General features: G+C 32.6%; 1 protein-coding gene across 2 annotated transcripts in view; it reads right to left on the bottom strand.

The window, feature by feature from the left end:
• Nucleotides 1-12,350, bottom strand: part of Sobp (Sine oculis-binding protein) — a 28,565-nt gene extending 16,215 nt beyond the window's left edge. Inside the window, exon 1 of one of the 2 annotated variants that reach the window (XM_085202204.1) lies at nt 12,058-12,350. In XM_085202204.1, coding sequence (XP_085058330.1) covers nt 12,058-12,126 — 69 coding nt within the window. In that variant the 5' untranslated portion in view covers nt 12,127-12,350. The remainder of the gene's footprint in view (nt 1-12,057) is intronic. The other variant, XM_085202203.1, reaches the window with a different exon arrangement.
• Between the last annotated feature and the right edge of the window lie 411 nt (nt 12,351-12,761).

Below are 12,761 nucleotides of genomic sequence, written 5' to 3'. Positions count from 1 at the left end.
CCGCGTTAGGGTCGTTAGGTTAACTAGAAAAATTGCAAACTAACATCGAATCAAACAAAAAAAAATAATTGGCACCAACAAAACGTATCGTATTTTCGAAAACGCGCCGCGTCCCGCCGCGTCGTCCCGCTCAGCTCGTGACGCAAATGTGGCGGTGTCCGATAGCGGGCTAGCTGAGACCGCCGTTAATTATGAGAGTGTCGTGTTCCCGACGGCGGGAAGGGAGAGACCTTTGTGGAAATATTACACGATCCTCTCGAATTAAATGCTGATCCATATTTCTTTAAAACATATTTCTAAGTTGATTTTGTGTTTTTTTTGTTATATTTTATTTTTTATGGGGAAAATGGGAACGGAGTGTGTTCATACTAGTTTCTGACATGCTGATGTGCGGAGAAAAGACGTAACGCTGCTGTTTAATTAAAGTGACGGATTTTGTTATTGAAGTTACTTTTTAAGGCCATTGTGGGCAGATGCATAATAAGCGACTGATTAATGAAATATTTAATATTGTAATTTCTAATTTCCCCCTTCTGATAAAAAGGCAAAGCACGGCGTTGACTGCCGCCACTCAACACGCAAAGCTTAGAAAATTTCATCGGCTCATCGGCGGAAAGTGGGGAATGATTCCTAGATTACCCTGCTTTGTGCGGGATACAACGTGAAGCTAAAAAAAATCGTTTTTCTTCAGATACTTACATATATTATATTTGTACTTCAGTTAGGAGGGCATCATAGCACAGTTACATTATGCTGTACGTATAAAACTAAATGATATAAATAAAATATTATCTATCCCTTTGCCTATTGATCAACTTTTTATTGAGGCCATTGTGGCGCAGGGGTAGCTACAGCCAGCCTAGGCAGAGCAAGAAAATGAAAACAATTCAATGCCCCTAGTAGGAATAAAACCGCCGCCGCGACGGCCTAAGGGCTATTATAAATTATTGTTTTTAATAAATTTCACAAAAGTGACGTAACAACGTTTTCCGATATTGGTCTCAACTAGACATTAATTATAAGATATCATGTTCCTGAAGACCTCAGTCAGTGGTAAAGCTAGAAGCGTTCTGATTCATATTTATTTCGGACACGGGAAGTGCTACGTTGGACGCGATATTTAGAGAGTTTGGCTTATATTATTTACCCACTAATTAACGTTTATGCTCTAGGAATAATTATTATTTAAAATTAGTTTTTTAAATAATAATTATGTTGATTGAAAATGTTTATATGTAAAAGTTTGAAAAAAAAAGTATTTTCGAAAAAAAACATGTATATTTTTTATGAGCCGTACATGCTAAACGCATACATTAAGCAGTAAACACATATCCATATGCTGCCAACTACTGATATGATGAGCCAGGTATCTTGAATCAAAATTATTATTTTGTTTCTTTAGCTTAAATTTGATATTACATTTTTTACATTTAACAACTCAAATCTGTGGTATGAATATACATATATTATTTTAATAAAAGAGTATAAGTACCTACAGAGTGTACACTCTAAACAACCCATTTTTGGTGTTTCACAAGAAACACTCGATCCCTATCGCGTTATATCTCGTGTAATGGAGAAGATTTTTAATTACAATAAACTGAGACGTACTCGTAGCAATTTCGATAGCATTTTAATTATCTCAGTAGCATGACATCGGACGCCGTCGTTAATTTTATTTTAGAGTAACCGGATTCCCGACATTGGCTACGCAAAATGTTTTTGTAAATTATTTTCTGCAAATTATTTGAATTTTTTATTTAAAAATAAAATGATTAAAAATTAATGATCTATTATTGACATCCGAAAGATAAACAAACATTTTCTACGAAAATGTTTCATTTTCTAACCTTTTCGTCTGTTCGGTCGTGTCTAAATATACCTACGAGACATAATAGGCTGACATAATAAAATGAGTTACCACAGACTCCAAAGAGTGCAATATAGGTTTTTTAATTAAAAAATACAAGAAATTATAATTGTAAAATTTATTTAATGTGATGTAATTACAGAGAAATAAGTGATTTATCTCTAGATTCTCTTTCTCAATCGCATGAGAAGTTTATTAAAATCGTTCATTATAACGATAGCGCTCATTTTGATCGTTCGTAGTTCGCCATTATCAAAGAAACTTAAATAATATATATTTTTAAAGCATACTAATAATAAATAAACAAAAAAAAACAATGTGCATATAAAATATAAGCTACCTGTTAAACTGGCGGTGATATCAGAAGGCCTCATATCGTAACACGATACTTCTTAATCGATACAAAATGTCACCGCCCGGTGTTGTCTTACCTTTCTTCATCCCAGCACCGTACGATGACACATACAAATTACTGAACGTTTTATTGCAATATTTGTTTCCAGTGGACATTGAAGTAATGGACGTTTTTAGGTTTGGATTTTTTTATCTTAAAGGACATAGCGTTTATAAGAGTTTATATAAAAAAAGTGGTCAAGCGAGAGTCGGGCCTCGTATGCTTAGGGTTCCTCACCAGTTTCAAGATTGTAGATTAATGTGAAAAATATATAAATGTTGACAAGCTTAAGTTAGGCACATTTGTAATATTTTTTCTTAGAGAAACACTGTACATGCAATGTTAGCAATTTACTGTAAGCAAGTTTTAAATATACGGAGCCTGAAAATTTCATTAGGTTCTTTCAGTTTTCTCCTATTTTAAATTCTATTCTACAAACGTTTATTAAATCTATCTTAGAGTCATCGCTCTTTTTCCAACTTTTTCCAACAACAGCAGGGTAGGCAGAACGACCTTGTCGTTTTTACACGTAGTCGTTATGCATTGCCCAATTTTTGAGATATTGGCTATTAAGTGGCTAACCGGAGTGAGGAAATGAGAATAATTCATTACTTCGAGTGGGAAGGGAACCCACAACCGTGGAATTTACAGGCGGACGTTTTATCGCTGCCTCACGGCTACCTTTATCCTCAATCGACGGATTTATAATTATTTAAAATCCAATAAAAATACATTTCTTGGGATAAAACTGATCCAAAGATCTATCAAAAGGATATTTTCAATATAATAACAAAAGATATAGATAGAGCTTCTGGTTTAAAAAAAAACCAGGTCATGTAACAAGATGCCGTCACCGGTAACCCGACACCGCGCTAAAAGCGACGACTCGCGTTACCTGCAAAGGGTTTGTGACTAATGCTCAACTTGAGTCTTGACCAGTGGGAAAAAGTTGGTTTTCTGTTATCGAAAATATTTTTTTCTTTTGTTAGCTTTTTTAGCTTCACGTTGAATCCCAGGGCGGCGTAGGCGAAAGGAACCTGGGAACCTTGTGTTAAGGCTCTTTCCCCGTAAAGACACTTCCGTTACTCACTTTTAGCCGAATTATATCCGTTTGTGCGCTATCTGAGGTATTTTGAAGTCGATCATTATTGTTTTTATTTTATTTAGGCAGCAATAAAGAAATGCAGTGTCTATTAGGTTCTGTCTGCATTGGTATGTGTGGTTTTATTAAAGCAATCCCAAGAACAATATTCTTTATTACATTTTCCAAGAATTTAATTTTAAAAACTTATTTTAAAATATATATTGTCACTTATAAATCAGCAAGACTAAACGTTTCGAATTCAACATAAGCTTGATATTTAAGTCTTTAAGCCGGCGCGGCGTCTCACGTTACTTGTAGGGTTAAGGTACGTACGAGTGTAACGTATGAATTATATCGCGTCTGCAATTTGAGAAGTGAATAGTGGCAATACTAGTTTAACTTCTCTATTATAAATTTATGTGGATTTTTTTAAATGGAAAAAAAGTATCAAATTTTTATTGTTGTTATTCGATTTTGTGATATCATCACCGTTAGTTGCTCCTCTATGTCCAAGTTGTTGACAATAAAAATAATAATAATAAAAAAAAAATAAACATTGTAAATTTGGAAGGTGCATAATACATCTAAGATTGAGGCCGAGGCCGGCACAATGTGTGACCATAAACGCGATGGTAGTGGATACGATTCTCAGTTAAAGAAATTAATTATTATCATTCGCTCTGGCAGGAAGACATAGTGTGGAAATTTTTTACGACATATAATAGAACCGGAAATATTTCTATTTCTAATATTTGCCCTTTACCTTAAGTGGAAAATGACATGAAAACGTCAATATTATGTTTAATGATTCATTCATTCAGTTCAATCTTCACGTTTTGCATTTGTTCCTCATTTGGCAGGCAAAGAAACCTTAGTTGGAAGTTAGCACTCCGTTCCACTCCTCCATACATTGCTAGTTAAGTGGCGCAAATAAACGCCGCACTTTAAAAGAAAGATAAAAATGTATAATATTTAAAAGATATTATCTATATATATAAAAGGACTTGTCCTCACTGACTGAGGTAAGACGCACGCGCAGCCGTAACCGCTGATGATAGAAACGTGGAATTTGGACAGATGTTTACTTTCGTAATCTGGACATCCACTAAGAAGGGATTTTAAAAAATTTTAACCCTAAAAGGATGAAATAGGGGTTGTAAGTTTGTATGGAAAAAAATTTAAATCGGCACCGATATTTATAAAAATTTAAATACAGGCTCTTAAAAATATTTCATTGAACATGTGTTTCGTGGTTTCTTAGAATTCATCCCTAGGGGTGCAAATAAGCGGGCGAAGCTGCGCGCGCCCACTAGTATTATATATTCAAAATTGAATACTAACAGTAAAATAACATTCGGAATATGTTCGCGTGGAGTCAAGTTTCGGTAACTTAATACCGGGTTTTTTCGATGCCACACGATACGTAAATATAAAAGAATATTTATAACCTATGCTTTTTATGTGATTTTACAAATGAAAGGAGAGGTCAAGGAGATGCTTATGTTCCATACATTCCATAGTCCGTGGGTACTTTATCTCACAGTACCAACTTCATTCGTAATCGTAGTTATTTTATTAAGCCATTTTGGGCTAACTAAAATATCTTTAATCTCTACTCTATTTATTCAAGTAATTAAAAAAAACTGACATTGATTATCTGTCAATTATCTAGGGGCATTACGTGCACGATTAAAAATCGTGAATAATGTCCATTTTTGACAAACTTTATAAGCTTATAAGATTCGATTAACTATTATTTTTCGTTGTTCACAATATTATAAAATGTTTGAATTAAAGACTTTGACTCTATGTTAATTAAAAGACTAAATGTATATATTTTTAACCGACTTCAAAAATAAGGAGTTTAACAATTCGACTGTATATTTTTCTGTATGTAGGTAATGTACATTGATAGCTAAAATAAAAAAAAATTGCTACATATAATATCAATAATTTCGTTACTTGCACTTTAATTTTATATTTTCTGTTAAAATATTATTTTCATTTATTTCGCTTTATGTTTAATCTTTTGCATATACTTAGTTATAGTTTTGAAATCGGTAATAATTATCATTTTCGACAAATAAAATAATACGATTATACCAAAAAATAACCATTTCACATTTAATAAGTAGTTTAGTAATTATTTAATGTAATTTTCTAATAATTTAGATAACAATAATTATTAACGAACACGAACAAACACGAGAGCGGGTGCGAGTGACACACGATCGCTGAAACCGACACCGGCAACGCGATGCCTCTGCTGTGTACATCATTGTATCAAAGACTAGCCAAGTAGAGTGAACTCTTTAATACCTATTTCTATTAATATGGATGATTGCTTACAACGCAGTGGGTTATCACTATGAATGTAGATACGATGAAGATTCTCTCTGTCAAACGGGTGCGATTTCTTTAAAAATAAGGATAAGGTTAAATTTAAGCAACAAACTTATTTAGATTTCAATTAATTTTTTGCAATCAATGAATGAAACAATGATGAATAATTGTCCAGAAATGACTAAAAATATTTAGGTGCCTATATTCATTATTTATTCGTTAATAGAAAGTTATGAACAGAGTGACTCAACACAATTTCTGTATTTTCTCTTTCTCTCTCTCTCTACCTCTTCATATACTTGTAGATAAAACCATCAAAAGACGCATCTAATTTAAACATAATCTAAGGCAGGGGGTGAATAAACACCACCAGGCGTAAGAGGCGTGCGTGGTGTCGAGTAACCGCTAGCTGTTGCACTAATTTGTGTCTTATTACATATTAATAAGATTCGTTTTATATAAAATTATTGAGGGTGAGATAGATTGATGTATACTCTATAGTTTGAATTTCAGAATGTTATAGTTGAAGGATTATTTACTGCTATTTTATATTATACAAGAAACTGAAGGAAGATATCTAATTATTTGTTGTTAACTTTAAAATAATAACGAATTTGAGCTATATAGATGTGGCACAAGCGTTAGACTATAAACGTGATAGGTTATGGGTTCGATTCCCTGTCGAGGAAATGAAAATTTAATATTTTTGTTTCTTCGTTCTCGTAAAGGCAAAGCGCGGGGTTAAGTTCCGCCCTTTAACACTGTTTAATATGTTACCAACTTCAAGTTAAAGTAATTTTGTCATAAGTATTAGCATTATATATTTTTTCACCCATGACCATGACATTTGATACGAAACCATCAGTATCGATTACAATGATCGTGTGTCCCCTAACCTGTGCTCATGTTAACATATAGCCTTTAATTAATAATCAATTTGATTGTAAGATTATACAATGACTTTTATAGTTGCAATACAATAAATAAAATACCTAAAAGTGATTTTTTTTATGCTTGCTTAACTATGCTTTACTACTTAATAGAAATTGTACGAGAGTAGAACGCAAAAATAAACGAATAATATAATGATATTTTAATCCCAGCGTTAAGTTCCGCCACGCAACAAGCAATATTTCGAAAATTCTATGGAAATTACAGTAGGTACGTAGACTTAACATTAGGTTCACTATGCATACCCTGATCAAAATGATAATATGAGTAGATTTTCTTTTTCCCATATAAGTATGTCCCATATTTCACGGGGCAAGCAGAGATAATTTAGAGTTAGGATATTGTGTTTTCGTCAATTTTGAAAATATTGTATTTATATCCGCGGAACCTAACGCCGCGGGCCGCACTGTTTATCCACGTATTCAAATAAAGTTCGTAAAGTATTGTGAGTATCACGAAAGTTATCATACTTAAATCACATTATATATCGCGCGACCATCAAGTGACCTTGGCCCACCGCGCGGACGCATCCGATGCAGTCACCGATGTTATAGGCTTCAGAACTTAAAAGTATTTAGATAATTGAAGATTATATTTTTTAAATGCAAAATAATAATAACTATCTATCTAGGCACTCGTAGCGCAGCGACACAGCGACTGATTATAAACGCGAAAGTTGTGGGTTCAATGTATACTCGGGTGAAGAAATTATATTTATTTTCACGCCTTGGTAACGAGCAACAGGCAATGTCTCAAAAATTGGTTAGGAAATTTGGAAACGAAGTTTCTTTATAGAGTTCGATTTATGCGGAGAAAAGCGTGAAGCTGATGGATAATATTGAAAAAATTAAAAATAATCAATGCAATACATATAGCTACGCTACCGTTTAAAGTTTAGGTCACGACGAGATTTTATAACCGTTTCTTAACAACAATAAGTATAGAGACAGTGTGTTATGTGGCGGAACTGAACGCCGCGGGGAAAAGAAAATATTTGGAAATCGCCACATACATATAAGAATATCTAAATCTATCACACATAAGTAATTATATCACTTCTAATACACTCGTCTAAAATGTAGAGTATGCGGAAAACTATATTTAAATTCAATGTTGCATATATACGAGTATATTTGATAATTTCAACAGATTAGCAACACTTACATCTGCCCTTTGCGACGCGAGGCCGTGAAATTTAATAGCTGACATCAATTCAGATGTTTCCGCGATCGTCTTGTCACAAGCTTATGTTTATTTGTTTGTTTTTACTTCTTTGGAATATTTCTAATTTTATTATAGTTTTTTTTTGTTAGATGTGTTTAAATGCATGTAATAGTTATGGATTTATATCCTACTTTTGATATCCAAATTCGTAATTTAAAGTATCATTTTTTTTTAATTTCAAATTCATTAATGTAATCTAAATTTAATAATTTTAAGACATTTTAAAGCGTTAAATATAATTTGTTAAATTATTGGTTTATTAATTTGTTAAGTTACAGTATGCATTAGGCGAAAAAGAGAGCGAGATTTTTATTAATTTAAAACACCACATCAATATAAAATGTCACTGCTGTACCTATGGTTTATTAAGAACGTAGAGAAAAAAAAGTACAGTAAGTAAAGTAAGTAAAGTACGACAAAAATAAGTTTAATTTCTTTTTCTGTTTTCCAATACTATAAAAAGGACTCTACTCTACTCTACCTAAATACCGTGTAATATAAAGCTATAGGTACACTATCGTTTACTCGCAAGTATTTATATCTAAAACGATGCAAGGTTTCCATATTGCGTGTTTTCACCGAAATTTCCTACTCCATTTCGAATTCGATATGTTAAACAGTAGTTTAGGAAATTCGCGAAAGACCAATACCTGCATTTACATTTAGATAGACAACAATGTCTTACAGCATAGTACATATTATAATGTATGAAAATCATGTAACTCATCGTGTTGCCACTAAAATAATATTTATTTTATGTCATTTTAGAATTTTATATAGGCTAAAATTTATTTTATTATTTTATTTATAAAATTTACTGAGAGAACCTAATGTTACGTTGTCTAATGAAATAAGAACATTTATAATATAATTTATACTATAAATGAATTTAGAGTCGTGGATATCAAATCATAACATTCATATTTAATATGTAAATCTCAACTGTGATCACATTTAAATAAAAAAATATTGTAGATTAGAATTTATTTCTACAATTTTTTAGCTTGACGTTATATATCTTATACGTGACGGGTGACAGGGGAAACCTAGTATTAAGACACTTCATATATATTTTATTAGATTTGTTACTTTTATATTAATACTAGCGGCCCGCTCGCGGTTACACCCGCGTGAACTATGTTATTATTAATTTCTGTCTCCATGACTACGTCCTAGTAACGTCTATGCAAAATTTGAGACTCCTAGCATTTGTAGTAACGAACTTTCATACAAACTTTCGACCCCAAAAACAACACCTTAGAAGTCGAATATTACAAATTCCCGTCTTAGCGAGCAACTATGTCCTATAAGTAACTCCTATGCAAAATTTGAGATTGCTAGCACTTGTAGTTTCTGAGATTTCGTGATGAGTGACCTTTCGATTTTATATATATACAGTGGGTAAAAAAAGTATTTGCACACTCTAATTTTTTGATGTTACATCTACAAGAAAACAGAATGCTTTTAGTTAATTATTGTATTTAATAGCTTAATCTATATATATTTCGAATTGGTTAATAAAATTTCTCAGAAAATAGAAATTAGAGAATGAGACGGTATAAACACATATTTTAAAGTCAAATAAGTATTTGCACACCAACCAGCTTGTACGTATTTTGTAAAAAAAATCAATAATAAATGAAAGAAAAGACACTTAATATTTTGTGTGCATTCCATTAGCATCAATGATGACTTGCAATCTCCTTGGCATCGATTCCAATAATTTGGACGTTGTTTAAATCGAGATTTGAGCCCATTTCTACACCAAAGCACCCTTCAAATCATTTTTATTTAAAATTTTCATTTTCCTCAAATTTTAATTCAGCAGATGCCATGAATTTTCAATTGGGTGAATGTCTGGCGATTATGGCGGAGTTTTCAGCATTCTACGGACATTGTACATCACCCATTCCTTAGGTTTTCATAGCTGTATGCTTAGGATCATTGTCCTACTGAAAGTAATATGTCTCACTTACGCCTAATTTCGATGCGCTGCAAGACAAAATATCGCGCAACACTTTACCGTAATCTACTGCTTTCATTATTCCTTCGATAAAAGCCAAGTTTCCCACACCATTTTCTGTCATGCAGCCTCAAACCATCACAAGACCACCGCCGTGTTTGACTGTACTATGCACATGTTTCGCCTGCAGTTCAGTATTTGGCTTGCGCCACACAAATGTTTGTCTGTCCGTTCCAAAAAGATAAAATTTGCTTTCGTCCGAAAAAAATAAAATTGTACCAAAATTCTAAAGGGGTATTTAAGTATTCTTTCGCGAAAGTTAGTCTTTTTGCTATATTGGCCTCACTTATGAAAGAATTTTTCCTCGCTGTTCTGCTACGAAGACCACCATTACCCAGTACGTTTCTTACAGTTTGGGCACAGGCAACCTTACCTGAACTTGACGCGATATCATTTGCTAAGCTTTGAGCGCTTGTAAATGGTTTATTTTGTACCGATTTTAAAATTTGTCGCCCTTCTCTCGTACTGAGCTTCTTCGGAAGAACGGACCTTTCCTTATTTTCAACACAACCCATTTCTTCTCGGTTTTTTATAATTTACTACACAGTCGAGTAATTTAACTTTAAATTTGACCCGATTTGGCGATATTTTCAACCTTCATTACGGAGTAAAATAATTTCTCCACGCGTCGATAACGACAGTTCAAATTCTTTCGGCATGTTGGCTTCAAGATTTTTTCTGAACACTAAACAAATGTCTTGTTATTAGAATACGTTTCCCGATGTTCACATGTATACATACAATGTTCACATTTTACCTAAAGTGACAAAATGTCGCGGGAATAACATTGTATCTAGGGAATGGTTGGTGTGCAAATACTTATTTGACTTTAAAAAAGGTGTTTTTACCATCTAATTTTTTTATTTCTGTTTTCTAAGAATTTTTAATAATCAATTCTAAATATATATAGATTAAGCTATTAAATACAATAATTAACTGAAATCATTCTGTGTTTTTCTAGGTGTAACTTCAAAAAAATTAGGTGTGCAAATACTTTTTTTACCCACTGTAGGTACCTCAAATTACTTTAAATTTATAAATAAGTAAAAAATGCTTGATATATAACAATAAAATTTAAGCAGAAAGCGCAGTAACTAAAAGCTCAATACAAGGCCGCAGATTCAATATCACTTGCACGTTATATTTTTTTTTATACTCTGTATAAGGTGTTTATTAAACGTTTTGATATCGAGTAGTTATGGTAATAAAATGTTGCCTTAAAAATTATTAATCTGTTTGTTTCTCAATAACAATGTACATTATATTAAAAACAAGGTAATTATAATATATATTTTTCTTTAATAACGTTGAGAAAAGAAGACTGTATTTGCCAATCTTACAAACAATAAGATGCGAACATAAAAACTAAGGAGTCAGTTTTAAAAAATATTAAAAAAAAATGAATTTTATTGTATAAAAATAAAACAAAATAATTTAATCTAATACCATGTAAAATAATGTAATACTGAGATAGCTCAGAAACACAAAAATAAATATGCCATTACGCTAACAATTTGGGGCGCTAGACGCGTAAATATATAAATTAAATCGACCTCAAACTTTCTTACGAATTGCGTCCCGTGACATCACTAGCGTGGTCACCGGTCATTGACATGTCAAATTATTTTCGAGCCAAAAGACAGAGTAGGATAGTATTTATTATGTATAACATATAATATATATTAAGTATTAAACATAATTATATGAAAACAATAAATGGTGGCGTCTGCTTGCGGCCGTCCCAGGTCTCGAGTTACGAGTCGAGTTCGAGCAAAGGCTCGGCTAAAATTACTCCCTACACACACGGACATAAATACACACAGCACGCACACAACCAAAGCTTATATCTATTATCAAAACATCCAACGACTCCGGTTACAGCGATCTGAGCGTATCGCATTTCACACTTTAATGGCTGGAAAAGGCCTCGAAAACGCGATATTACACGCATTTTATTGTAACGCAAAATGTAATTAATATTGTAATTGTATACTTTATAATTTATTCGTGAGCTTTCGTTGCGTTTAACCCTCGGATCGGATTTATAAACGTGAAACGACGTGTCGTTTTACACGAGATGAAAACGGCCGCTTGCCAAGCTCACCACGACTGGGTGATGTAAATACCGCCAAAATATTGTTACTACGTAATTTCTATCAATATTTTACCTTTATTTCTTCTTCGTTCTCCTTTTTCACTTTCGGTTTTGGCGACGGAGAGTTCGAACTTTTGTCCATTTTTGTTAATAAAGTTCACTATAGCACTGTACAAACGCATATATTATGAAAATAAAGTTATTAAGTTTTACAATCGTAACGTAAGTTTCACGTTATCGTAAACATTTACGGGAAACGTAATTACGTATTACCCGCGCGGCGTCCGTAACGCGACTGAGCGTAAGTTCTTTTCACTGAAAGCTAGACAAAGCTCTTTCCCGCGCTCGCCGAATGGGCGGGGCTTTCAAGCTCTGGGCGGTTAGGTGAGCTTACGAAATTGTAATTTGTAAATTATATGTATAGGTAATGCAGTGGGTATATGTTTCATTTACCTTTTACTTTTATTTAATTTAATTCAGTTTTTTTTTCGTTAAGTATAAATTGAATTATAAATACAATATTAAAGATATTATAATATTTTTGGTGTAGTATATATTTGTTTATATTTTTATATAAATATGCCTAAAATATAAATTACAAATATTATTCATTTAAAGGTAAATTCTGTTTTTTTATCCATACATCTCTAATAGACGAAACAGAATGGTGAATGAGGAGGACTTTTTCGGTCTCCACTTTCTACTAATGCTACAGAATTGTAGCGGAACCCATTGTCCGAATGCAAAATAGTATAACCAAATCGGATTTTTATTTTA

This window comes from Heliconius melpomene, chromosome 18 (genome assembly GCF_056956725.1).
Source record: "Heliconius melpomene rosina isolate 202511_hmr_F chromosome 18, ASM5695672v1, whole genome shotgun sequence".
Classification (NCBI taxonomy): Eukaryota; Metazoa; Arthropoda; class Insecta; order Lepidoptera; family Nymphalidae; genus Heliconius; species Heliconius melpomene.
The sequence above is the reverse complement of the archived record's forward strand: the minus strand, read 5'-3'. Positions and strand labels throughout refer to the sequence as shown.